The following is a 27,331-nucleotide window of genomic DNA, read 5'->3' on the forward strand; positions in this document are numbered from 1 at the left end:
AAATTACAGTTGCTTTTACTATATCCTTTTTTGGTTATGTACAGACTGAGGAAGTTTTTACATGTTTCAGCTCCTTGTAGTTTGTGTTATCTGAAGAGACTTATTGTATGTAACTTAGAAATTTATACTTTGTTACAATATTTATAAACCCATATTGTCTTGTTATGTATTGGGACCTGAAAAAGTGATAGGCAGGAAAAAAAGCATAAATTTGTAGTAGTGGTCAAGTTATATCTGAATTTTTTCTTATTAAAATTGCCAATAGGGATTTGTCATTTTGCTAACTATAAAGGCCAGTCTTCTATTTGTGTTGACTCAATATTAATTTTCTTTATAACAAGGCAACTAAATGGTAGTGTCACACAGCACTCTATCGATTAGAATAGGAAGAAGAAAAAAAAAATCCCTAAAAGCAACTCAATATATTAATCTTGCAGCTTGAAACTGATTTGAAACCATTCAAAGCTCTGTTAAAGCTTACATAGAGAACATTTGGAACATGACTGTGGAATTTAAAAGTTTGGAAAACAAACTTCTATAACAAAATTGTCTTCCTTAGTACATATCCTTAAATTCTTGAAACAATCTTCAGCTGATCTAAAAGTTCAAGTTCATCAAGTTGGGAGCAGATTTTAGACAGCGCAGAATAGTGCCTTTGTCTGCTGTTTTTAGATTACTAAGGGTTTATCAGACATTTAAGGTACGTCAAGTGTTTGCTGTATTTACTAGTACATTGATCCTGTGTCTTGCAGTCAAAAAAAGCTGGCCTCAACTTTTTATAAATCCCTATTGTGTTTGGGTTAGTTTCTTTTTTTCCTTTCTTTTTCTGCAGCATCCAATATGTGTTGGTCTCTCTTGAGAAGGAGCTGAAACAATAATAGAGTAGATAATGTCACCTCGTAAAACAAAGCTAATACTTTCTATGAGATGTAGTTCTCTAAGCTAATGCCTGTCATGGTGTTGCTAATGAAAATAGTTTTATCTGTAGTCTCACCTTGGCAATTGAATTTCATAACTGTCTATTAGATGGTTGGTCTGGAACAAAATATGTAGCCTTCAAGCAAAGTAGGTTTGGGTTTGTTTATTTGTCTTAAGCATTATGAAGACTTATTCTCCAAGTCCAAGTTCTAAATAGTTAGGTCTGCACAATTGTCTTTAAGTCTGTGGGCTAAAAGAATACTCTCTTGCTGTTTGGGTTTTAAGTATCTGATCCCAGAGGGTTCTGAAGTTGAAAAAAATGAATCTTAACAGGCTTGAATTTTCTTTTGTTTTTCTCAGGTTGAGGTTGTAATCTGGATTCTCATTCAGAACAAATCGGATCTGAAGGCAATGAATCCTATCTTAGCACTTGAAGGAAGAAAGGCATAACAGATATAACTGGCCTAGTTGGTTATAATTTAGATGTCTAACATGCTATATTTTAACTTGTAATTTCTTAGTTCAACTTTGTCGCTTGTTGTAGTTTTGTAATTGAACTGTGGCATGTGTTCAGTTGCTTATCTGATGAACTGTGTAGAAGTCAATGAAATATAAATACCTTTCTATCGAAACTCCAATTCATAATTGGGCATTAATTATATAATGCATTTTATAGGCCTTTGATCTGCTTCTGCACTTCTTAACTAAGGATTTAATTTTCGTTCAGTCTTGACCATAGTCAGAATATACCCAAAATATTCTAGAGATATTGTTCATATTTGTGGGGGTTTTTTCCCATGCTAACTTACAGGAATTAAATGCCAAAAACCCCTTATATAATTAATTTACTTTCCTTGCATTGATTATTGCATCAGAGCAATGCCATTACTAAGTTGGTGAGACATAGTAGAGGCCTTGAAGAAACCTGTTTTGTTTAAGCAGATTTTTAAGTGGCAATGAAAGATTCATACAAGAGAGCTGACTTGCATATTGAGCACTAAAACTCAACTGTTGTGAAAGCAAGTATGTTCTAATAATCACATTGTATCAAGTATCATAGCATATTTCTAGCATTTTTGTGGGCCACTCCCTTTCTGAATAAATCTCCTCTCAGGGCTGTTAGTGTTTCCAGACTTAAGTAGTCTAGTGTGCATATCAAAAACCTTATTTTTCTGAACCCAGTAATAGCTTTGTTTTACAGAGCAGTGTGGTGAGTTATCACTCTGAAGCCACAGCTGTGCAATAGTGCTGCCTATGAAGAAGGTGAACTGGAACTTGAAATGCATATGGTCTTGTGTAAAATAAGTGTTAAAAATTCTTCCACAAACATTGTTAACTTACAGTCTTATTCCATCCATGTTGTAGCTTGGTCTTCCCACTCCTGAATGTTGTCATACAATGAAATTAATGAGATTATGGTTAGCTCATTTTTCTTTTGGCTATGTACCAAGCCAATATGATAAGTTGTTTTAATGTTCAACACCACAGCTATCTTACCTGCAAGACCCTGTTAAGGGATGCCCTCACTTGTGTTACAGATAAAATCAGTAGCTATGAAATTTACAGTGTGTTACAGAAATTATTCTGAGTAATATTCTGAATATCTTATGAGCTATTGAATGTTCAAGATGATAGATTATATTGCTTGCTTCTTATTTTAATATCTGATCCTGATTTGTTTTCAAACATGGCTATAGTATTTAAATGTAGGTGCTACTTGTAGACAGTTCTTTTGTGGCTGTCAATAAAATCATCAGATATATCAACTTTGTCTTGTGTTCAAAATTACCCTCCCATTTCCCATGTCCACTGTAGCTCAAGTAGATGCCCTCAATTGAAACAATTCTGAACTGAAATGGAACTAATAATCTCCTTGAAGTCTTGAGGTTGTCTATCTTGAAGAATAAGACTGGAGACCAAACTGCTGTTCCTGTGCTTTTTGTGAATGATGTGCTATCAGATCTTTTTGAGAGTTGTGCAAAAGGCCTCAAGTCTTGATGGCAGCCAATCTAAACCATATTTCAGTGTGATACTTAAAATAGGGGTATCTGTTATATTCATGTAAGAGTAAAAATATTCAGTGTGTCTGTTGAGCATGTGAGAGATTAGTTTCATGCTGCAGAAAAATTTTATCCCAGTTCTTTGGCATCAAATTGAATATAGTTTATTCTTTAGCATTTTATCATGGACAGGTAGATCAGAACAGCAGTTGCAGTTTCTAAATAATAAAATATTTATTGTCAAGCTTCATAAAGCATAATAAATACTGTCCATCTTATTTTCATTGACTCAAACTTTATATACAAGTCAGTTGTGTTAATGTGCAGCATAAGAATTATGTAATTTGTAGTATAGTCTTCAGTTTTGGTGCTGTGGAAGTGCTATCTATATGTTTTTCTGATGACTTTTGGGTGCTCTTTGTCTATTACCTTTATCCCTTCTTCTGTTTTATTTTTTCTGGTCCTTCTGTGGTAGGAGTTGGAGTTTACCTTTATGTAAATGTAGTTAGAACACTTAAAACTTTTTTTTTTTTTTTTAATGCTCTCAAGCATTTCACTCTTCACTGGCATGTTTTCTGCTTCCTATTACTGTGGAAGTCAATGAATTTTTTTAAACTGATAGGGTTCTATTTTATTTTCGCTAAGTTTTCTGGGTTATAGGAAGCTTCTAAAACCTTGCTGTTACTTTAGTAGTCCCTTCTGGATTAATTTAATTTATTGCCAATTTAAAAAATAGAGCATGATAGTAAGATAAAAAGAGAACTAAAAATGCCTTCCCTTTACCCCTTTCTTCCAAGACCAATCTTTACTTCCAGACTCTTCTACCTTCTCTCCCTATATTCTGAGTAATGCACGAGGAATGGAGGGTTGCAGTCAGTTCATAACTGTTCTCTGCTGCTTATTCCTTCTTGAACATTTTACCTGCTCCAGCATGGGTCCCTTGCACAGGATACAGTCCTTTATGAACTGCTCCAGCTGTATTGGTTTGTGTAAGGAAAACCACTGTCAGTTCTGAGTCTAGTTACAGAACCACAGAATGGGTCAGGTTGGAAGGGATCAGTGGGCCATCTGGTCTGACCTCCCTCCTCAAGCAGGGTCATCCTAGAGCACATGGCACAGGATTGTGTCCAGGCAGTTCCTGAATATCTCCAATGAGGGAGACTCTACAACCTTTCTAGGCAGTCTGTCCCTGTGCTCAGTCACCTGCACAGTAAAGAAGTTCTTCCTGATGTTCAGGTGGATCTTCCCGTGTTCCAGTTTGTGCCCATTGCCTCTTTTCCTATTGGTTGGCACCACCAAGAGGAGCCTGGCTCCACCCTCTTGACATCCTCCCTTCAGATACTTATAGACATTGATGAGGTCCCCTCCCAGTCATTCTTTCTCAAGGCTGAACAGGCCCAGCTCCCTCAGTCCTCATAAGAGAGGAGCCCAGAATTAGACGCAGCACTCCAGATGTGACCTCACCAGGGCTGAGTAGAGGCAGGATCACCTCCCTTGACCTGCTGGCTCTTCCTAATGCATCCCAGGATTCTGTTGGCCTTCTTGGCCACAAGGGCACTGCTGTCTCATGAACCCAATCATCCTTGACCAAGGGAAAGTCTTCTTTCTAATATACCTTTACCTTGGTCTCCTGAGTCAGAGATCCCTGAGCACTGGCCTTGTCAGTGCAGACTGATGCAAAGAAGGCATTCAGTAACTGCCTTCTCTGCATCCTCTATCACTAGGATCCCCCCTCCATTTAGAAGTGGTCCCGCATTATCCTTAGTTTTCCTTTTATCACTGATGTATTTGAAGAAGTCCTTGTTGTCCTTGACATCCTTGGCCAGGTTTAATTCTTGATGGGCCTTGGTCTTCCTCATCTCATTTCTACTTACTCTGACAACCTCTCTGTTATGAGGTGCCTCAGGGGGGCAAATATTTAGTTTCAGATAAGTATTGTTAAAGTGAAAGGCATGGCTGTAAGCCCGGCTAGTGTGAATTTTGACCTCCTGCTTTGGGGGATGGGCAGTGTGAGCCCTGGATGAAATTGCCCCACCCCAGACCCCTTGTGAGGGGTGGCCCAGGAGTTCTGACTGGGTTTGAGCCCCTGGGGTTTCTCCCTTGCTGTGTTTCTAGTGGTCCCTGACCCTGAACTCCACCTAGTTCTGTCCATCAAAACCCCTCACCCTGCCTTTGTTCGGGGCTCTCTGTCTCTGAATCTGAATTTGTTCCCATGCTGAATAAACGGTTTCATGAACAGAAGCCCATCTCGTTAATGTCCCATGCTGGTTCTTAGTAACTGTAGCTTCTCTGGACATGATCCTGCGGTTGCAGAACGCGACACCTCTCTATATTAATTCCAAGTGGCTTGATACTGTTTCCACCTCCTGTGTGTTTCCTGCTTGTGTTTGAGTAACGACAGGAGTTTTGTATTCATCCATGCAGGTTTCTTGTCCCCTTTGCCTGATTCCTTGCTCATTGGTATACATTGTTCTTGAGCCTGTTAGTACAGTAGTTATTGCTTTTTCAGAAGTCTCAATCACTGTGGGTTTAATACTTTGGGGCCAGTGTAGCATTAGTCTTCCTATTTGCAGGACCTTTCTTTGCGTAGGTTGAACAGCTGTCATGCTGTAGCTTGTGGTTTACTTCCAATCATAAGTAACCTTGCTGTTCTCCCTCTGTCTGCTTTGAAGATGCATCTTACTTAGCGACTGAATGAAGTAAATGTTCCCAAATATACAGTGTAACAGTTGTATTTGTGGGGGTTTTGTTTGTATTTTTATTTTTCAGGCAGTTTTTGTACTAGGATTAGGTTGGTTCCTTATCTTAGCACATTTATGATAATAGAATTGTAGAATTGTTTGGGTTGAAAGGGACCTTAAAGATCATCTAGTTCCAACCCCCCTGCCATGGGCAGGGAACCTTCCACTATCGCAGGTTGTTCAAAGCCCCATTCAACCTTGTCTTGGACACTTCCAGGGATGAGGCAGCCATAGCTTCTCAGGGAACCCTGTGCCAGGACCTCCCCAGCCTCACAGTAAAGAATTTCTTCCTAATATCTAATGTAAACTACCCTCTTTCAGTTTAAAGCCATTCCCCCTTGTCTTATCACTACAAGCCCTTGTAAAAATCCTGCTCCAGCCTACCTGTAGGCCCTCTAGGTACTGGAAGGCTGCTCTAAGGTCTTCCCTGAGCCTTCTTTCTCCAGGCTAAACAGCCCAAACTCTTTCAGCCTGTCTTCATGGGAGAAGTGCTCCAGCCCTCCATCCTGAAGCCTTTCAGTGGTCTATCTCTGGACTTGTATGAACAGGTCCATGCTAGTGTGCACTGGTCTCCACTTGGACATTGAGCTGTTGACCGCAACTCTTTGAGTGCAACCATCCAGCCAATTTCCTATCTACCTAGTGGTCCATCTCTCAACTCTGCATCTCCACTTTAGGGACAAGGATGTTGTGTAGGGCAATATCAAATGCATTGCATAAGCCCAGGTAGATTTTTTTTTTTTGTCACTCTTCCCATATTTGCCAATCCTGTAACCCTTTCATAAAGACCTCCATGATTTTTCCTTAGTGAAGCCATGTTGGTTGTCGCCAATCCCCTCCTTATTTCCCATGTACCTTAGCATAGTCTCCAGGAGGACCTGCTCCACGATTTTTCCAGGCACTGAGGTGAGACTGACTGGCCTGTGGTTTCCTGGGTCTTCCTTATTTCTGTTTATAAAAATGTGGGTTATGTTTCCCCTTTTCCAGTCAATGAGAACTTCACTGGACTGCCATGACTTCTCAATATGATGGATAGTGACTTAGCCACTTCATCCACTACTTCTCTCAGGACCTGCAGATGCATCTTGTCAGGTTCCATGGACTTGTGCACCTGCAGGTTCCTTAGATGCTTTCAAACCTGATCTTCTCCTACAGTGGATGCTTATTTGTTCTCCCAGTCCCTGCCTTTGCCATCCAGGTTTACATCCACCAGTACCCCTAAGTCCTCTTATACAGGGATGATCTCAATCCCTGCATCCCCCAGCCTGCATTGATATCAGGAGTTGTCCTGACCCAAATGCATGACTTTGCACTTTGCCTTGTTGAACCTCAGGAGATTCACATGGGCCTACTTCTTGAGCTTGTCCTGGTCCCTCTGAATGGCATCCCCATGCCTGTTTTGTTATTCCTGATGGCACTGCATTTTACACTGCCTGTGGTTAACTTATTGTTGTATTACTTAATAAAACTTAAAAATCATGTCCATTTCTGGAAACTTCTTTTTGCTCCCAAGTTCTTCAACCTTATAGTAGGAGATCTGGTCTCCTAAAATTGAAGTGAAACAAACCTCATCTAGTAATCTGAGCTGGTGGCTGGCAAGAGAAATAAGCATGGTGGTGAAGAGGGCTACATGCTGTTGTAGTCCACAAACCTCAGGATCTCGTCCAGGGAAGCAGCAGGGTTCTGGGGACCAGCATGGAACACCAACGAGATGGGCCTTTGTTCATGAAACCATTTATTCAGCATGGGAACAAACTCAGATCCAGAACAAAGAGCCCCGAACAAAGGCAGAGCCGGGGTTTTTGAGGGACAGAACTCTTGAGGGTCTCCACCTTTGAGGGTGGAGTTCAGGGTCAGGGACCACTAGAAACACAACAAGGGAGAAACCCCCAGGGACTCAAACCCAATCAGAACTCCTGGGCCACCCTTCACAAGGGGTTCGGGGTGGGACAACTTCATCCAGGGCTCACATGCCCATCCCCCAACACGGGGTCAAAATTCACACACATGGTTTACAGCCATTCCTCTCCTTTCACGATGCTTATCTGAAACTAATTCTGCCTCCCTGAGGCACCTCACAACAGCATGCCAACAGAACCTCTGTTAAGGCAATAAAACATGTTCTGGTGATAAAAAGCTTTGCTCCATATGAATAGGGTTATTGGTACTGAGGAGGCGGGTCTGCAGGTGACAGTAACAACCATTTTCCTACCATGGTTTCAGCTTTTGTCTAGTGATTTATTCCATGGCAATCACTTTGAGTACTTTGCCTGATGATTAACACAGTATGATTTCTGGCTTAAAATTTGTTTAATGTATACTAGAGGGAGCTTTTTGTGACAAGCAGTTGTCAGGATAGTATCTGATGAATATGGGTACTAATGTCACGTCAGAACTAAAACTTACGTTTTATTTGAGATAGTTTGATGAAAAAATGGGGGGGGTTGTTTTTATGTGTGAGCTTTAGTTAAAGGATGTTGTCCCTGTTCTAGCTGTTATGCAAAGCTACTTTGAGGACTTCATTATTAAAACCCATTATTAGATCAAACTGCTGACATAAAAGTGGGTGGATGCCTACTTTTTGCAGGTGTTATCTGTGTTGAGTAATAAATTGAACAATTTTGATTTAGGGCACCCTGTGAAATCTCCTTGTGTTGGGACTTTTCAGTTGCCCATTTCTGCATGTTACCTGCTTTTTGTTTTTGGAATATGTTTTAGTTGTGGAGGAAGGATCCTGTTTGGCAGCTCTTTTCGGAAATGGGCCTTTGCACTTTGGATTATCATCATTGCTTCCTATTTCCCATGTTGCTGGTTGTGGCAGTGAACACCTGTTTCACAGAGTTCACAGAATATTAGGAGCTGGAAGGGACCCACAAGGATTTCAAGTCCAGCTCTTAAGTGAATGGCTCACACAGGGATCAAACCTGTCACCTTGATATTATTAGCACCATGCTCTAACCAACTAAGCTAACCTCAGGGTCAGTATATTTATGTAGAGGAGGAAGTAAGTATATTTGTAGTAGCTGATAACATTTTCCCTCAGATGGATTTTTTTTTAATCTTTCTTTTGTGACACAAAATTACCTAATACGCTATCACGTTTGTCTTGATGGATCAGTGAGCTCAAATCTGGTCACTGCTGCACTTGCACTGCTTCTTGTGAGGTTTGTCCTCCATTGGTTCAGGTGGTTCCTGCTAGAAGTACATCCTATAACATGTAACTCAAATACCAGATTACAACAGTTTAAAGGCATATCTATTACAATCTCTACCATTAATCCCTTTGTACCAGGACATAGGGTTTAACATGGCAATGAACTCCTCCCCTTGCCCCTGGTCTGACTTGGATTTATTCATGGACTGCAGTCCCTTAGGAGTGTGCCTGCTCCAAATGGAGCTTTATCTACGAGCCACAGTCTCTTTAGGGTATACCTTCTGCTGCACAGACTTATCCATAGCCACAGTTGCTTTGAGGTGCACCTGTTCCAGCATGGCCTTTTTCATGGGCCACAATCCTTTCAGAGATGTACCAGCTCCAGTGTGGCTTTACCCACAGCAACAGTCCCTTCAGAAGTGTACCTGCTATGTTAGACTGATCCACAGCCACAGATACTTCAAGGTATACTACTGAGAGACCGCCAGCTATTCACAACCCTTCACAGAAGTAAACGTGAACGCCGTTTATTTCTATCTTTAGCACACTTATATAGGGTTCTACAGGGTCCGCGGGCCAAGCAAGTTACCATTGGCTAATGCACATAGGTTTACATTTTTCCTCCTGTACACAAGGATATTGTTTTGCTTTACTCTCTCTTCTGCAGGAAGGTTTCAAGGACTTTAGCCTTTAATATCACGACTTATTTCAAAGACTGGTTTGTGCAGACAGGCCTTTACTAATATATGAAATATAGCAACAATTTCCCCTTTCTCTTTTTGCACAAACCAGGCTTTGGATGTGACTCATTCTATACTCTTATGAAGACAAGATAACGTACAACTTAGACTTTCAGCCCAATTAACATTATAAGTAAAGTCCGTCCCCCTTCTAGCACAAGAGACCTCAACCATCCAGTGATACCCCAGCTGGCGAACCAAATTCCAATGGGGTCACTATCTTCTTTCAGGGCATGTAACCCATCCTGTAGCTGTTGTAGTTGCTTATGGATGGAAACTGAATGATCAGTAAGATTCAAGCAGCACATGCCTTCAAACTCCTCACAACCATGTCCTTGTGCTAAGAGCAAAAAGTCAATTGCATCTCGATTTTGTAATACTGCATGATGTACACTACTCACATTGGCTGAAAGTTCACTTAACACTGTGGATGTTAAGTTAAATTCTTTCTTAGTTTAACAAGTGAGCCCTTTTTTAGAGTTGTTGAGCCTTAATTCATTCAGGCTTCACTTTGACTGTTTGATGTTTTTTATTTTATCAGCTACATTCAGCAACTGGTGTAAGCTTGGATGGAACCAAGTAAGTTTCCCAAGATAACAGGGTCTTCTATGTGGACTAGCAGGAATCTCATTCCATGCTCTATCTCCACAGATTAGGAATATGGAACTAGGTAATCGCTTTGGTAATTGTCCTGTGAGATTGCACCATGAATAAAGGCTTTACTTTCAGTGTGAGTAACGAGATCAGCTATAGGGTTGACTGCAGCCCAGTGCTGCATTACATTGTTGGAATGACTTTTTGTCAGGGGTTCAAACATTATCCATCCACCTGAGGTATTGGTGGAACCTAATAAATCTAATACTTCTGGGGGCCCTACGGTAACATTGAGAACTTTGATAATTTTCACTTGCCAGCAGGCTTCAAGTTGTCCTAATGTGAAGCCAACAGTGCGATTGCACTCTAGTTACATTGCCAATTGATTCAGTCGAGTCTCATCACCAAATAAAGCTTTAAATGCTGGAGGATCCCATTCAGGGACTCCTACGAGACAGGTGCAAAAAGGATCTCCAGGTGTGGCTAGGCTCAAACACATTGACCTTTGGCCAGTTCAATGTGCCAGAGTGACCCATATGTTCTGTCGCTTTTGGATGTTAGTTAGCAGACAGTTGGTTGGGACTATACACAGCACAATTACCATAAGCAGTTTACCATGTAAATGACACCATACTTGCAAACTCACAGCTAAAACTTAAACGTTAAATGAACTTTCAAAGATGCTTACACTACCTCTTGAAGGGGGGGGAATGCTTATACTTTATACTAATATAACAATTACTACACAGGCTAAACTCTTTATCTTAAACTATTATCTAACTACTTTTAAAACACGTGCTCTGGTATATATGTAGTCTAAGCGTGAAAGCAATTTGCTGAAAGGGTAAAAACACACAACTACAATTTGCTTTATATACAGTTAGATGGAGTCTCTACATTTTTTTAGATTTTCTGCAGAATTTCCTTCACAAACAGACTATGATTTAACACGATTCAGTCTTGGAACATTCACCACTCCCGTGATGTCAGCTGGCAACTGATCGGTGACTGAGGGGTTCGATGTTCAGGTTGTTCTTCACATCCTTCTAAATCTTAAAACAGAAGATAACTGAAAAAAAATTTGTAGACACAATATCATAATAACAACATAAAATTTCTGTTGGCAACTGTCTGTGTAGTGTTCAGACACAACTGTGTCCTGACTGGTTCACTTCTGATCCATGTCTGGAGTACCAAAGCTGTGTGATGACATCTCTGTTCACTGGATCTCATGTGTTCAGAGGCACACAGTCTTGTCAGATGAACAGATGACCTTTTTGAACCTGCCAACAAAACACAGACACTTCTCCCCTTGAAGTTAATGAATTACACTAATTAAATGCTTTTAGGGCATCAATTTCCCCTGTTTTTTTTTTTTTTTTTAAAAATAAAAATGAGATGTACTTCTGTTATACACATCAACATTAACACAAAACCATATACAGAATGAATTAGAACTTATAGCAGTTAAAAATCAATCAAATCATTAACATTATTAATAACATATGTAATACAAAACTACTATTAATTACTAAAACACTGCACCAGCATCCCATAGTTTGCAAACAAACAGAAACAAAAAAAAATCAGTGAAGGATTGGATAACCACCTCCAGAAATGATTCTCCAAGCCCACTTCAAAATTGATCCAGCTGTCATATTAACAGGGTCAAATTGCTGAGTCAAAAAGTGACTCAAATACTGATTTGGTACAGAAAACATCTGGATCTGTTGGCAAACATTCTGTCCAGGTAAAGTCAAGGCTTGGCCAGGGCCTAGGCTTTAAACTGGAAAGATGCCTCTTAACTCATTTCTAAAACAAGGTTCCCAATAGTAGCAGCTATGAGATGCTTACAGCACAGCAAACTGTTAAAATGCATTTGTACAAAGCAAATGATCAGGAGCCTTAGGTACCAGACCAATTAAACCATGCAGCAGTTGGTTTAATTTGAAGCCTCTCCCATGGCAGCTGATTCTCAGCAATGGTACATTTTCTTGGAATTCTGGAAACACTGAAAAATAAGAAAGCTATAACAAACAAAACTGCAGAGATTGCAACAACCAATAGAACTCCTGATGAAGTCAAGGGTGTCACAGACTGCATTCACTTTTATCCACAAGCAGGTGTTCATCAGCGTTCTGTCACAGCTGTTTCAGTTGTAGCTATCTTCATTTCTCTAGGAAAATAACTATACTTTGCAGTTTAGACAAGTGTCTCCAATAAAACATAAAAAAATTTAAATTAAACAATATTTAAACCTAATAAAATTAATTATAACAAAAGGAAATAACAAAACTTAACCTTAAAAGAATATCTAAGTCATAAAACTTAAAAACATTCAAGCCTAAACATAATAAAACTTGACTATCCTTAATTCTATTAACACTTAATCTATATTGAATAAGAGAATAACTTAATCTTATTCTGTTACTACAAAAGGCAACTAAAAGTTTGATATATACCTTTTAAACACAATATAACAATAACATGGATTCACTATAAAGATTATAAAAATGTAACAAATACATCACAATTCTATGTCATCTAGCTTTGAGAATAACCCACAATAACTGCAAATGTTACTAAAAATACTTATTCATAGCAGGAATTTGCCTAGTATATGCTTAAGTTGGTTAGGATTTTAAAGCACAGTTTTTCTAGAGAAAAACCACAACACAGGATTTGGCAAGTTGCCATTTTGCTTTTGTAGCACTTTTCAGAAACATAAAGTCCAATTCTTAATTGAAATCCAAAATCTAAATTTGTATATATGCAGTTCTATGTGTTTTATATAACAAAAGGACTCACATTGAAATTACCTTATTAAAATTGTGGAGAAAACAAGCAAATAGATAATATATGCTCTAACTTAACTTTGTCTTGTACAGTAAAGTTCTCTTAACTAATTATTTTTTAAACCACAAATCTCTTCTGTAGATAACATTAATTGGAAGGTTTTCCTAGTAGCTGTAAATCATACCATATTTTTTAACCTTAGGTTTTAAAGCTAATTATTGCAAGGTAACTTCTGTTAATATTCACCTTAAACACTTTTTTTTTCTTTTTTTTTTTTAACTTTCAAAGAATCACAATAATTTCTCTAGTAAAACTCTAAAAACTGCAACTGCATCAACTCATAATTACTTAAAACACAAAATCAACTCTAAAAGGGTATATAAAACCAGTTTAAAAAAACCAATGAATCATGACTTTTTAACAAACTGGGTACTATCCCGGTGCTTTTTCTTAGAGAGGGAGCAGGGGGGTGGACTGCCCGCTATGCTGCTTCTCTCTGCTGCTATCTTTCTTCACATCCTCCACACATACTCTCGCAGAGAGGAAAAACTGAGAGAAAGAAAAAAAAAACCTCACAAGATTAACACATACAGTTTTTCTCTCAATTTCTCTCTCGTCGTTTGCAGTAGAGGAAAAAGGGCACGATTTTTACAAAAGCAGGCGATGTTACACGAAAAGTGTCTCATGGCCAGGTGCTAACAACGGTGACCATTGCAGCTTATCAACTTCTAATTACAGTGATGAATTTTGAACTAGATACCATATAGTTAGTGATTTTTTGGCTATTTTGTCTCTCTTTGAAGCTGTCTGAGCCACCTGTTTCTGCTCAACTGCTCCTGTAATTTTTCAGCGTGGCCTTGGAACTTTTCTTGCACTGCCTCTGCCTTGGGGGTGCCTCCGCTCTCTGCGCACACCTCAGAGCTCCCCCATTTTATCTCTGGTTCGGGTGGAAACCAATCTAAATTTGGCTTCTTTTCTTCCAGGGTAGTAAGGTTGGAACTTAAATAAGATTGTAGTGTTAAAAGTGACTCCAAAAGTGAAGCAAATAGTTCCGGATGTATCACATCCTGCCGTAACTGAACAGATTCTGTTCGTTATTTCGATGTTTGATGCCAAGCTACTTTCTCTTGATAACACTGTACTTTGTTTTCACGTAGTGTCTGCTCAATCTGAGCTTGCAGCTGGTGCACGAGCTATTCTATTTGTTGTTGCCTCCCTAATAGATCTTTTTTAAATGCACCATTGCAATTTACTGATTCTTCTCCTGCCGGTGGTTGCCTGTCTGTTGAATGTATCAACACGCCAAGGGGGGAGAGGGACGTCCTGCAGCTTTCCCCAGTGAACAGTAGATGGGAGCTGGCAATCTGGGGCTCTGATTTCTGATGACGTATGAGGCTCCGCCCACCTGGGGCTGTCGCCGTCTCCTTCCGGAGACGAGTCATTTCTACATCCGCATTCGGCGGAAAAACTTCCGGTTTGGGCTCTGCTGAGGTGGTCCTGCTCGCCCCGACACACTCCTGAGATTTTAAATGTTCCGATACAGTGCTACGCTGCCTCCCTGTGAGCCCCTTCGCTGGCCGAACGTGCCCAACCCCAAAGAAAGCACCCAGACAGCTGATTGGTGTGTCAGGAGGTGACTGCTGCGGCACGTCTGTCTCGGGCCACGCCATGGCTTCTAAGGTGGCGGCTACGACCCTGGACTCCGCCTTCCTATCTTTTAAGGTATCCAACACAAGTTTCCATATCGAACCGAGCGCTACTACGTCTTTACTCTTTTCCATGATTGCCGTTTCCCAGATCAGAGCCCTTATTTCCGTCCATTCATCAACTGCAAAGAGCAGTGGGGGCACTACTAAATGCCCATGATAATTAGCCCATATAATGAGCATATCCAGGTCGTTTTCCCGGGCTGCTTTACCTCGTTTAACGAGAATACAAAGAAGCAGTTTTTTAGCTGCCACAGACTCCACATTCATTTTTCCTGCGGCCATGGTGGGGGGAGGGTCGCGACCCCTCTCTTACCCCTCTGCCTTCGGACTCCTCCAGCGACTCACCCCCCTTTATTCGCGGGTCGCCTATCCAGTACTGATCCAAGGCAGCGTCTATCTGCGCTCCGATCCGCTCCACCAACCTTGGTCCAAGGCTTCGTCCCACCATGCGTGGACCCACCGAAGACCCCCTGCCCGCAGAGTGTCCCATTCGAGCGCCAAATATTGAGAGACCGCCAGCTATTCACAACCCTTCACAGAAGTAAACGTGAACGCCGTTTATTTCTATCTTTAGCACACTTATATAGGGTTCTACAGGGTCCGCGGGCCAAGCAAGTTACCATTGGCTAATGTACATAGGTTTACATTTTTCCTCCTGTACACAAGGATATTGTTTTGCTTTACTCTCTCTTCTGCAGGAAGGTTTCAAGGACTTTAGCCTTTAATATCACGACTTATTTCAAAGACTGGTTTGTGCAGACAGGCCTTTACTAATATATGAAATATAGCAACAGTATACCTTCTCCAGTGTGGACTTCTTGAGCTACAATCCTTTTAGACGTGCACCTACTCTGGCACAGATGTGACCATGGCCACGGATGCTTCAGGGTATCCTGTTCCCATGGGGACTTATCCACAGGTCACAGTCCCTTTGACTTCACACAATGAAAGGAATGACTCCCTTTGAGTTCACACAGAGTTCCAGCCTGTCCAGCACAGCAGCAATGCCCTGGCTGTTTGCCAGCCCATGTGCATGTATGGTCATTGCTGTTATCAAAATGTTTCCAGGCACAGCAAAGTAAGATGCTAAGCAGCAAAAGCAAAAATCAGCCACTAATGAGCACTAGAGTTTAATTTGTAGTCAGGCAAGCAAGCCCATGGCAAGCCTGGGAGCCTGCTGATTACTAGTTAAACAGCACTAACAGCTGTAAATTTGACCTAGCACATTCCACTCAAGTCTGTTGTTATGTCAAACCCTTCAAGCCTTTTGTTGGGTGCCAGAAAGGTCTGTTGTGGTTTAACCCTAGTAGACAGCTAAGCACACACAGCTGCTCACTCTCTCACTCCACCAGAGAATTGGAAGGTTCCTTTTTTCCATCTGCCATAGCTTACAACTAGCATTTCTTTTTTAACAGACTGGTAATATAACAAATCAAAAAGGAGCTTGACCATGCTGCTTGATTTGGGAGATGTTTAGTCAATTTCTTAATTTCTGTCAGCTAAGGTGTGTGGTATCCAACAGGCTTACACTGTGGTGTCAGTGTTTTTAACCTGATTTTTTTTGGTCATAGGCTTTCAACTAGATTATCTGATACTGAACAATACTTTCCTTGGGGTTTAAAGATGAGTTCAAAAGGTTATATCTGTTCATTTTGAAAATATTAATTGTCAAGACAGAAGAATTGCTTAATTAAAAAAAAAAACAGCTGTCGAAATTACTCTGAAAAGTATTAATAACAGTTATTATTGTAGTGCCATACCTTTGCTTTTTATTAATAGCATGTTTAAGTATGCAAAAAACATATATCCAAGACTGGATAGTATTGTTGTCCTCAGAATTAACAAAATAGTGTTGATGCTGAACTCTTCACACTTTCTAGAAGAATCTATAGAATGTTCAAAAATAAAGTCAGTAAAGAGCTTGAGTTGTTCCCTAGGACTTGCAGCTATGATATTGTATAAGAAAATACCAATTTCCTGTATAAGATTTTTTGGGTATGAACACTGAAAGTTCCTTGTTGCCTCTAAAAGTTTGTTACTACTGAATCTTGTTTACAATCTGAAATATGAACTGACTGGATACTCTCTTTGTTCACTTCTAAAATGAATTGTGAAATAGGGCTTGGATTTGTGAGGCTTTGTGTTAGTAGTAATAGGCATATGAACATAATAGAAATAAAATCTTATAAGAGCAGGTATTAATAGTAAGGATAATAAAATGTTAACTATAGTTAACCCCCTTATAAGGGGTTCATGATGTGGAAAATTCCACTTTCAAAATGCAATGCTTACTGATCCAAAAGTATCTTAACTAAGAAATCATATTTGCGTGCATAAAGTTGGTTACAAGTGAGTCCTTTAAAACCTATATCCTCAATCATTAATTATGGAGTGTATTTTATAGTTTGTTCATTATTTTTTTAAAACAATAGATGTAATCATACAATTGAGTGTCCAGGAAAACTGAACAGGGACAGACTCTCTGAGTTGTATGCATTAAAGTTTGCCTGCAAACACATCTTTCTTGTGTTTCCTCTGCACTAATTTGGGTATTTAAAGTATTTTTAAAACAGCTCATAAAAAATTTAATTTTTCGAAGTAAACTAACAGATCCACAGAAGTTCACTGAAGGACCTATTTTTATCCTGCATAGAACTTGGATAAAAAGTGAGAAATGTAAACAAAAGTGTTCATGACAAAGGCAATTAAAAAATAAGACATTTTGACTCAAACTGCCTGATCATTAAGGTTGACTATAGTACAAGGATACTGATATCAAATGTAAATATGTACTTTTTTATTTAAATTACTGAAAAAAAGTGTCTGAAATAAGGGCTTTTTTGAGCTGTGTGTCTTGTAGTAGTATGTTTGGTATATCATAAAATCAGTTGTTTGAAGCTCAAGAATGTTAGGTGTTGTACTGTTTGAGGTTTTAGATCATCTGAATTTTCAAGTATAGTGGCAGAGTAACTTGGTACTATGACAAAAAATCATTACTGTAAATGTCATTCATTTCTAAAATATGGTCCTATTGACTATTTTCCACAAGTATCCCCTCTGTTCAACAACTTTGACAGTGTTGTTATTGTTTTAGATTAATTTAAACTGGATCATATTACTTTTAACATTGTGTGTACAGGACCTATATGGCTGTATACAGGTGATAACACTAGGTATACTGCATTTTCTAGATGATGGAACAGTGGGGAAAACTTGATTATTTTCTGTAGAGATAAAAGGGAAGTTAGTAGAATGCCTATTCTACTTACCACTTCAGACAATAAACTTCAGGGTCTTAGTAGAGGGGAATTTACTGTTAATAAATACAAACATGCTAGTGAAGTCAAGAAAAAGAAGAAAATAACCTTTATTTCTTTTGTTTGCTTTAACAGTTGTTACTCAACCAAGCCCATCAGTTTCTCAACCTAGTACTTCACAGAGTGAAGAGAAAGCTTCTGAACTGCCTAAACCAAAGAAGAACAGATGTTTCACATGCAGAAAAAAGGTTGGCCTTACAGGTATGATAATACTTTGTCATTATTGAGTAGATTTATATTATTAGTTGCCTCTTACTAGATTAATTTTGTTGAAATCTGTAGGCATTAAACTTTTGCTTGCTGTTACAAAATCCGTGTTAGATCCCTTAATAAAGCTGATATTTGAAAATATTCATTCCACTTAATCTATTTGATACAGAAGATGCACATACCCCCTTTGAACTGGCTAAGCTTCTAATTTATATCTTTCTTAAGTCTGAAGCTTCCTAGTGATGTTGCTTTTCCTTTTCTTTATACAGGGTTTGATTGCCGATGTGGAAACTTATTTTGTGGACTTCACCGTTATTCTGACAAGCATAACTGTCCGTATGATTACAAAGCAGAAGCTGCAGCAAAAATCAGGAAAGAGAATCCAGTTGTGGTGGCTGAAAAAATCCAGAGAATATAAACTAGTCTATTTGTGAAAAGACTCACTTTTATTTGTTTTATTTTAATATGCCCTATGAAAGCATTAAAGAGCAGATACATGACCATTTTCCTTTGTTCTCCAAAGTTTTAATTTTAGCCTTGTCTGTCTTAATGTTTTTTCACAATGTTTGGGTGTTTGATACAGGCGGAATTGGATAGATACAGTCTTTGAAAATGTATATGCTCTCCTCAGAATATGATTGGATGGCTAGAACCTGCACAGGAATACACATGCACAGAAGACAGGCTCTAGTTCACATGTTCTAAACATGTTTTCTTCATGTTTGCAGCAGATCTGCCTTTTGAGATGTTCAAGGTGTTTATGACTAGCCAAAGACTGTGCCTGTTTGGGAGAAGGATATGTCAGAAAGGCTGATGGTCTACTTCTATCCATTTAAAATCTTATTCTACTTTTCATCTCCATGTTCCATTGTATTCCAGCAGAATATAAGACATGTAGAGGGCTCTACCATCCAGTGACTGTTGGTGCCATATTTAATAACAAGTCATTTAGTAACTGCAATGAGAAAAATGGAAAAAAATCAGATATGTATGAGAAGAAAATTATTTTAGAACAGATAACATTAACTTTAGAATAATGAAAATTATAATAATTTCCCAAAGGAAATGTCCTGTTAGAAACTTAAGAACTGTCCTGCAACAGCTGTCTAGTTTTCCTTGCATGGCTAATAATGTTGTGTGGCACAATATTGTGCTAAGATTGACTTAGAAAACAAAAGCTATGGGTGGGATTTTTAGACATACCACAGCAACTCTATCAAGTGACACATGCATGTATGTAAGTTGCAGAAGTATTTGAGCAGTCTACTATTCATGTGCTTCTTAAATTCAGCACATTCTGTGTTCAAAAGACTATTAGGAGCTTTTTCCAGTTAAAAGAAAAAAAGTTTTAAATGTAACAATTGTTGTGTATGGGAATCATACCCAACATGACTCTTGTAGACTTAAGTGGGAGCTGAAACCACTCTTGGAAGGCTGCTTTATCATTTTTAATTGTATTGGGGTGTAGGAGTGTTGTATTCTTGGGTGTATTGCATGGGCTCCATTATCTACAGCTTTGTATAATAACTAGAAAGGACAGTATAGTTCACTGATGCTTGTCTGGTAATATAATTTCTGTGTTATAATGGAAGGGGGTTTTGTGATGTATGAAGCTTGTGGTGGTTTTTTATATAATCAAGTATAGTGTAGACTAGTGTTATAATGCCTCCTCATGTGTATGTACACAAGATGCTACTTATGACTTTTATTGCAGTGTTCAATCTTAGTTTTTTAGTTCACTATTAAAAAATAAAGCTTTTGCTTTAAATTTGTTCTTTCAATTTAGTTATCAGATATGCAGGTATGTACAGATAGTTCATACTTAGGTATTGCACATAATCACACTATCCAGCATCTATGCTCTGCTGTATTATGTAAATAATAAAAATCATGTACATAAGGAAATACTTTTTGTGGTAGTTCATTGGTTTTAGTTATTGCTGTAACTTAAAAGTATCCCTGTGGTGGTTGGGATACAAAACTAATACTATAGATTTTTTTTCTTAAACCATTCTAACCTCCTTATTTCTAACTTTGACATACTGACTTCTTTAAGATGACTTGTTGAGGTCAGAAAAGCATGAACAGCTGGAATACAGGTAACTACTTGATGACCAGATAAAGATGTCAGCAACATGCTTAAAAGGGAATGAAGGAAATATTACTAGTGAACTTGAAACATTTCTGTTCTGTTGTGGGTTTTGGGTTGTTTTTTTCTCTTTTTGGCTACAGAAGTTATTTCCGGTGGATCTGTTCTAATACAGCCAGTGTACCGACTGCATTGTTTTGTTAAAATCTTCATTAGAAGGCCTGGGCAGAGTTGTCAGGGTCTGTATCCAAATACAAATGTCATATATGCCATACGTACCTTTCCCAAGGAAAAACAAAAGTACAGAGCACACAGCACATGAACTTGAAAGAAGCTATCTTTGCTGGTGAATAATACATAATAATGTCTTAGTTTGAAAAGACAAGTGTCTGCTAAGGAAGGCAGAAGCCTCCCTTGAAATGGAAAATGTAAACCCCCTCCCTCTGAATTATAATAATTTGGAATTAAGGGGTTCTCAGGCAATGATATGGGAATAGGAATAACAGTTATTTATTAGTATGTATAAATAAAAAACCCTACAACTTAATAGGAAAATTAAAATAAAATGGAGTAGTAAAAAAACCACTGACAGAGTCAGAATACAACCTCACACTCTGTTGGTCAGGGTGTTGCTAGCAGTTAGATTAAGTGGTGGCTGCAGTCTTCCTGGAGTGACAGACTGGTTCTGTTGAAGCGGTGATCCTGTAGAAGGGTGTAATTTTCCTCTGAAGGTCCAGTGGTGATGTAGAATGGTCTGGTCTTCCTCTTCAAATCCAGTGAAAAAGGCTGTCTGTGGTGTTTTGTCAAGTTGTTCTTGGGGGTCTCCGGGTCTTTAAGGAGACAAGAGCAGTTGTTGGTAGCTATAAAGATGTTTATTGTATAAATGCATCTGTCTCAAAGGCAAAGAGTTCAGAGAGTTAAAGTCCTTGCAAAAAGCTTTTGGTATAAAATCCCAAATTCTGAGCAGCAGCTTTCCATCATAGAGTTCCGTTGGTCCGGACAGCAGAAGCAGTTGCAGTAGTTCTTCTTCTGGTGATGATGATGGTGCTGTTGTTGTTGTTCTTTGTGTGTGTGTATGTGTGTGTGCCTCTTTTCAGTACAGGGGATTAAATTTGTAAATCATCCAATCAGCTTAAAACGCAATTCTAAAATACTTTTTCTACACCAATCTAAGCTTAATTCTTAATTCACGAAAGCAGTGTCAGTTTTACCTAAATCCTATGCATACAGCATTATCTGTTTACGTGAATAGTCCTATCTGTTCTATCTAAGAATGCAAGCTATGTTTTCATTGTGTCTGGGACTAAGTTGAATCTGTGAAGGGTATCATTACTGAACTTTAAACTAGGCCTTAGGGCTTTTCACTAGCTAACACAGACTCTTAAGGAACTTAAGCTATATTTTTACTTACTTAAAACTAAAACCTACACTCTTACTTTATATCTATATGGTTTAATATATTTTAGTTCCTTTCTCTCTCTGAGGGACTCAGAGAGGTTTTTATTTCGTGTTCCAACAGTGTTCCAAGTCTCAGATTATATCCAGGTATGAATGCTTGGCTCCTCCCCCTGGGTGGAGCATTTACCATGGGGATGATGTTATTTTATCAGTCATGCAGTGAAACTCAATGGCCCATTAACAGAAGATATCCCCCTGGAGGGAGGATTCGTCATGGAAGAGATAAAGAACACTGCCCCACCTGGTTTTAACAGATGGAAATAGAATACATACTTTTGGTTACATCTTGCAATGCAACCTAAGACAAATAATTACTGCTGCCACTATATATGCTTCTGATAAGGGCACAAGGGCATGTTCTGGGCCTTCATATGCCAGGATGAATTTTAATTTTTTTAATTGTGGAGCTGTTATAATCATGAAAGTTATATTTTTTCTACTTTTTTGTATTAAAGTCAAATCAACCCAACTGCATTATAAAAACCTCATTCAGTTTGAGGATGAGGGGGTTTCTGTTTGCTTGTTTTGTGAATGCATCTTGGAACTGGATATTTGGGGAGAATGTATCCAGATTTGTGATATTGTCAGGGTGAGAGTATTTTAGGAAGGATAACCATACTGATACTAGTACTTAGTAATTCTGATGGTCCCTCTTGCATTCATTTGCTTTTTTAATCTGCACAAAGGCTTGATTAATTTAACTCAATAAATCTGAGGAGGAAAGTATGGAATGAAAAATCTCTCATTGTTCTATAAAATCATTAACTGTATCATGTGTAAATTGTTGACAGGTGGGATAGGAGCCTGTATTCAAAACTAAGCTTTATTCTATTAATAATTCATATAGGGTCTATAATCATTCAGGAGCACAAATTCCATTGAGGCTCATTGAACTTTCAAACAAAGGGAAGGCTAATAAGTAAGAGTTGGTACTGAAAAGTCTGATAAATGGATCTTTAAATTTTAGTGCAAACAGTGTGGTACATATCCCTTGGCAAAAACAATATGAATATAGGTGCAGAACACTTTGGATTTTAGTTGTTTGGTCCTTAAATCTAAAGTGATAAATGGTTATGACAAGGTTATCCACCTAGTTGATCAAGGGAAGCCAGTTGATAAGACAAATTATACATTACTACATCATATGACAAAACAACTTTGTAAAGTCCTGGGAAATGCAGACGAGCTCTGGGGGCATAAATAAGATAAAAGCAATCTTGCTAATTGCTAGAAACAAACTGCGCATGTTCAAAACCAGGGGTCAACCAGAAGACACCACAATTTGGGGGACAGACCACCAGAGACCCTGAAAGAGACCCCTGAGGACCAAATAAGGACTTCTGATAGGGATGGGACTATGCAAAACAGGACAATGAATATACATCAAGCAAACGAGGATACCTGAAGAATATGTAAACAATATGTATAATAAAAAGCCTGTCTTGGGTTACAAGAGATTAGAGGAAAAATTCCTCCTCATGTCCAGCACGCTGCAATAAAGAATGCCTGCTTTCTAATACTCAGAACTGTGTTAGTTTTTATCTGGCTGATTTCAGTATCAGAATTGGCACCTCAGATGGGAAAATCTGACTGAATTTCCCTGGATCCCGGGATCTCTGGATCTTCATGCAAGCACTGGGACTTTCCTGAAGGAGACCACAGATTCCTGGTCCAGCCTGGGACACAGGTGTGATAAATGTAACCTTGGATAAAAATTCGTGAAAGAATAAATAAGTATATAACTGGATTTGTAACAATGTAAAAATTATATAAAATATAGTGTGGCCTAAGAATTTCCCCCAAACCCAGCAGTAACTACCCATTCAGGCGGTAACGACCCTAGGTGACGTTCATCAGCCTGAAAGAAAGAGCAGGACACGAACAATTAAGCTAAACAAAGAAAGGAGCCAGGCTGAGATGGCCATCGACTCCACACCACACCGGGGCACCCCTTCCTGCAAGCCCCGACTGAAGATGCAATCAGGCCAGACAATAGGAAGAGCCCAGCCGAGATATCCATCGACTCCGCACCGGACTTGGACACTTCACCCTGAGAGTCCAACCGAAGATACAATCAAGAAGCACTCAGAACCTTTCACATGTGAGAGGACTCTGCCCAGTCGTCTATTGATTCAGTTCCACGGTTCCAGGAAATTCATTCAACCAGCCATCTAAACTCTTTGTTGAACAGTAACTGCCCGGAGTTTTGGCCTCAGGACACAAAATCCCTATAAAAACCCAGGCCAGAGAACCCTCGAGCATGGATTTGGGAACACCTATACCTTTGGGTATAGACCCCTGTCCACCCAGCACTGCGCTGTTTATTTTATTGTGGTTTTTTCCTCGTTGTTTATTTTTATTATAAAAATTGTTCTATAATAAACTGTTCTTTTATTTAACCTAAATTTGCCTTTGCATTTATAACAAATTGGTGCCGTGAACTCGGATCGGAGAAACTGCGGGGAATCTCACTGCCCAGGACGGGTACCCCCGCTGATTTTGGCGGCCTGGTGAGTTGAGAGCCCCCGTAGCTCGTTCCGACGTCCGAACCAAATTTAGGCTGAGATAAAAACCACAATAAAAAGGAAAAGGATCCGGATCGGAGAGCTCGAGAAGGCACGGAGCCTTCGGGAAGCCGCGGCTTGTTTTGCTCGTAAAACGTCTATTGTGCACAAAGACACCCACGCAGGAAAATAGCTGTAAGTACTGCTGGTTGAGTGGGCGATCGGGCGAGTGTGTGAGACGTGATCTGATCACGGGGCGAGTGTGGACTTCAAGGCCGCGTTTCCATCCTCCCGCGAGGGAATTGGCCGGCCGCGAAGGAAGCGATCCAGAGTGAAAGCTTTTTTTCTCGACACACGCTTGTAAAAACCTGAGGCCAAAGGGTGTCTCGGGGGACTGATCGCAAGGAACTAAAAGGGGAAGGATACGTCCTGTCGAGCTCGGGAACTGGTAAACCCTTTTAGTTAACGGACCCAGGTAGAGGTCCGGAAGAGGATCAAAAGTACCGATTACAAGAAACCTTAGCTCAGCTCGCTGAAGGGTGAGTATCGGCAAAATTTTGATTCCTAGAGTAAGTACACAACGCAGAAACTGATACCGACTCACGGAGAAGTAGAAGACAGGTAAGAAAATATATTTGCAAAGTATGGGGCAGAAAAAGAGTAAGCTTCAAAGAAGAAGCACAGGGAAAAATCCCTCCGATCAGGGGGAGGAATCACCAGACATCCCGCTGGAAAGTCCCTTGGGGTGGATGCTAAAACACTGGGAAGATTGTCCCCAGAGGAAGGGGAAATCAAAGGCAAAATTGATACATTATTGTATGGAGGTTTGGGGAGGACAGGAGTTGAGAAGTCACCTCACTTGGCCAGTGTTAGGCACATTTGAAAAATGGACATGTAATAAGTTATTCTCCTATGTGGAGAACAAGGTCCCCTCAGATCCTGAGGAGAGGGAATATGCTAAGCTCTGGGTAAACATCAGAGTAGGGCTATTCCCAATGAAACAAAAAGAAAAACGTGAGTCGAGAGCTGAGTCCTGGGAACCCCTCGACCACTTACCACCCCCATATCATGAACCGGCGGGACCTTCCTCTGTAGATCAAGTGGTGCCTTCAGCACCCTTGGGCCCCCGAGACCAACCCACTGAGATACATGTGTCTCAAGCGGGAGACTCAGTGCCGGCAGCGATGCCGGCAGCCCTTCCCCTTTCCCCGCCTGCAAACACCGTAGCCACAGTAGCCTCTTCGGAGGTTTCTCCTGCACAAGGCTGGGGATCACCCTATCCGTCCTTGCCGGTCCAGCCGCCACAACCGGGACCCTCCCATATAACGGAGGGGATCCCTCCCGTCAACCGGGTGGCGGCGGAGTTCCCACAATTGATAACGGGGAGGCAACCCACAATCACCAACTCCCCTCCCGCAAGTAGAAACCGTTTGAGAGCGAGAATGGTGGATAATGAATGGGGAGAGAGTGAAGAGGGGCACCGGTTGTTCCCTCTTAGGGAAGTACTGACGGCCCCGGGAGTGATCGGTTTTGTGAATGTACCCCTTAACTCTGGAGATGTAAGGGCATTTAAGAAAGAGATGGGGCGGTTGTTGGATGATACTTTTGGTGTGGCTGAGAGGTTAGACGAATTTTTAGGGAGTAGTATTTATACCTTTGACGATCTTATGGCAATCCTGAGATCATTGTTTAATCAGGAGGAAAGAGAGATGATTAAACAAGCCGGTATCAGAGACTGGGACAGACGCAATCCACAGGGGACGCCAGGTAACCAGAAATGGCCTGGCGTAAGCCCGAGCTGGAATGCACAGACGGAGGAAGGCAGACGGAACATGATGGATTTAAGGAGCATAATTGTACAAGGTATAAGAGAAGCGGTCCCTAGGGGCCAGAATATTAGCAAAGTTTTTGGAGAGTGTCAAGGGAAAGAGGAACCACCCACTGAATGGATCGAGAGATTACGGCAAAGTTTACAGATTTATTCTGGGACTGCCCCGAACTCTCCTGTGGGAGAGGTTCTGTTAAAAACACAATTTGTTGCTAAATCTTGGGAGGACATTAGGAGAAAATTAGAAAAGATCGAGGGGTGGCAAGATAAAAGCCTCCAGGAGCTCCTAAGGGAAGCTCAAAAAGTATACATGAGGAGAGAAGATGAGAAGCAGAAATTGCAAGCTAAGGTTTTAGTAACTGCAGTGAAAGAGGTCCAGAAACAAGAGCAGATGCAGGGTAAGTTTAAAACACTGCCCAGAAAAGGTCGAGGTTCTCACCGGGCAGCCCCGGCCCCACGGAGAGAACCCCCTGAATGCTACTACTGTAAAAAGGTAGGACACGTTCAGCGGAATTGTAAACAAAGAATAAAAGACGAGAAAATTTTTCAGGAAGATTAGGGGTGTCAGGGGCTCTTTAATTTGGGGACCGGAACATCCAAGGAGCCCTTGATAAAATTAAAAGTGGGCCCCCAACGACAGGAGGTAAGTTTTCTTGTGGATACTGGGGCAGAGAGAAGTACCCTGCAGAAATTGCCATACGGATGTGTGGCTAGCAGAGAAAAAGTTTTTGTAATCGGTGCCAAGGGAGACCCCTTTGAAGTGCCTGTAATAAAAGATGTGGAAATAGAATCTGAAAATAAAATTTGCTTAGGGAATTTGCTATTAATGGAAGAAGCAGATTACAATTTATTAGGAAGGGACATGATTGTCGCTTTAAGAATTAATATCATTATTAAAAATTCTGAATTGGTGGTGAAAATATTTAAGTTGAACTCCTAAAGATGAGGAGAAAATAAACCCTGAAGTATGGCATTCAAAGGGAGAGGTAGGAAAGCTAGATATCAAACCTATCAAAATAGAAATCGAGAACTCTGAGGACCCTATAAGGGTTAAACAATATCCCATCCGATAGAGGGGAGAAGGGGGTTGAAACAAGTAATTGATGACCTCCTAAAAGGAGGTACTTTAGAACCTTGCATGTCTCAACACAACACCCCCATCCTGGCTGTAAAGAAGACGGATGGCAGCTTCCGATTGGTCCAGGACCTAAGAGCGGTAAACGCTAGGACCCGGACTAGATTCCCGGTGGTGGCCAACCCCTATACTTTACTA

The 27,331-nt window shown here is 40.1% G+C and overlaps 1 protein-coding gene across 8 annotated transcripts in view; it reads left to right on the forward strand.

The window, feature by feature from the left end:
• LOC148183476 (AN1-type zinc finger protein 5-like) overlaps positions 1–20,086 on the forward strand; it is a 38,961-nt gene extending 18,875 nt beyond the window's left edge. For 5 of the 8 annotated variants that reach the window (XM_088061514.1, XM_088061508.1, XM_088061511.1 and 2 more), the window contains 3 exons: positions 14,487–14,665; positions 18,045–18,170; positions 18,449–20,086. In XM_088061514.1, coding sequence (XP_087917640.1) covers positions 14,487–14,665; positions 18,045–18,170; positions 18,449–18,613 — 470 coding nt within the window. In that variant the 3' untranslated portion in view covers positions 18,614–20,086. The remainder of the gene's footprint in view (positions 1–14,486; positions 14,666–18,044; positions 18,171–18,448) is intronic. The other 3 variants (XM_088061515.1, XM_088061513.1, XM_088061512.1) reach the window with 1 other exon arrangement.
• Positions 20,087–27,331: the final 7,245 nt, after the last annotated feature.

This window comes from Pseudopodoces humilis, chromosome 12 (genome assembly GCF_049639895.1).
Source record: "Pseudopodoces humilis isolate 2021_Gansu_Grassland_sample_001 chromosome 12, ASM4963989v1, whole genome shotgun sequence".
NCBI classification, from domain to species: domain Eukaryota; kingdom Metazoa; phylum Chordata; class Aves; order Passeriformes; family Paridae; genus Pseudopodoces; species Pseudopodoces humilis.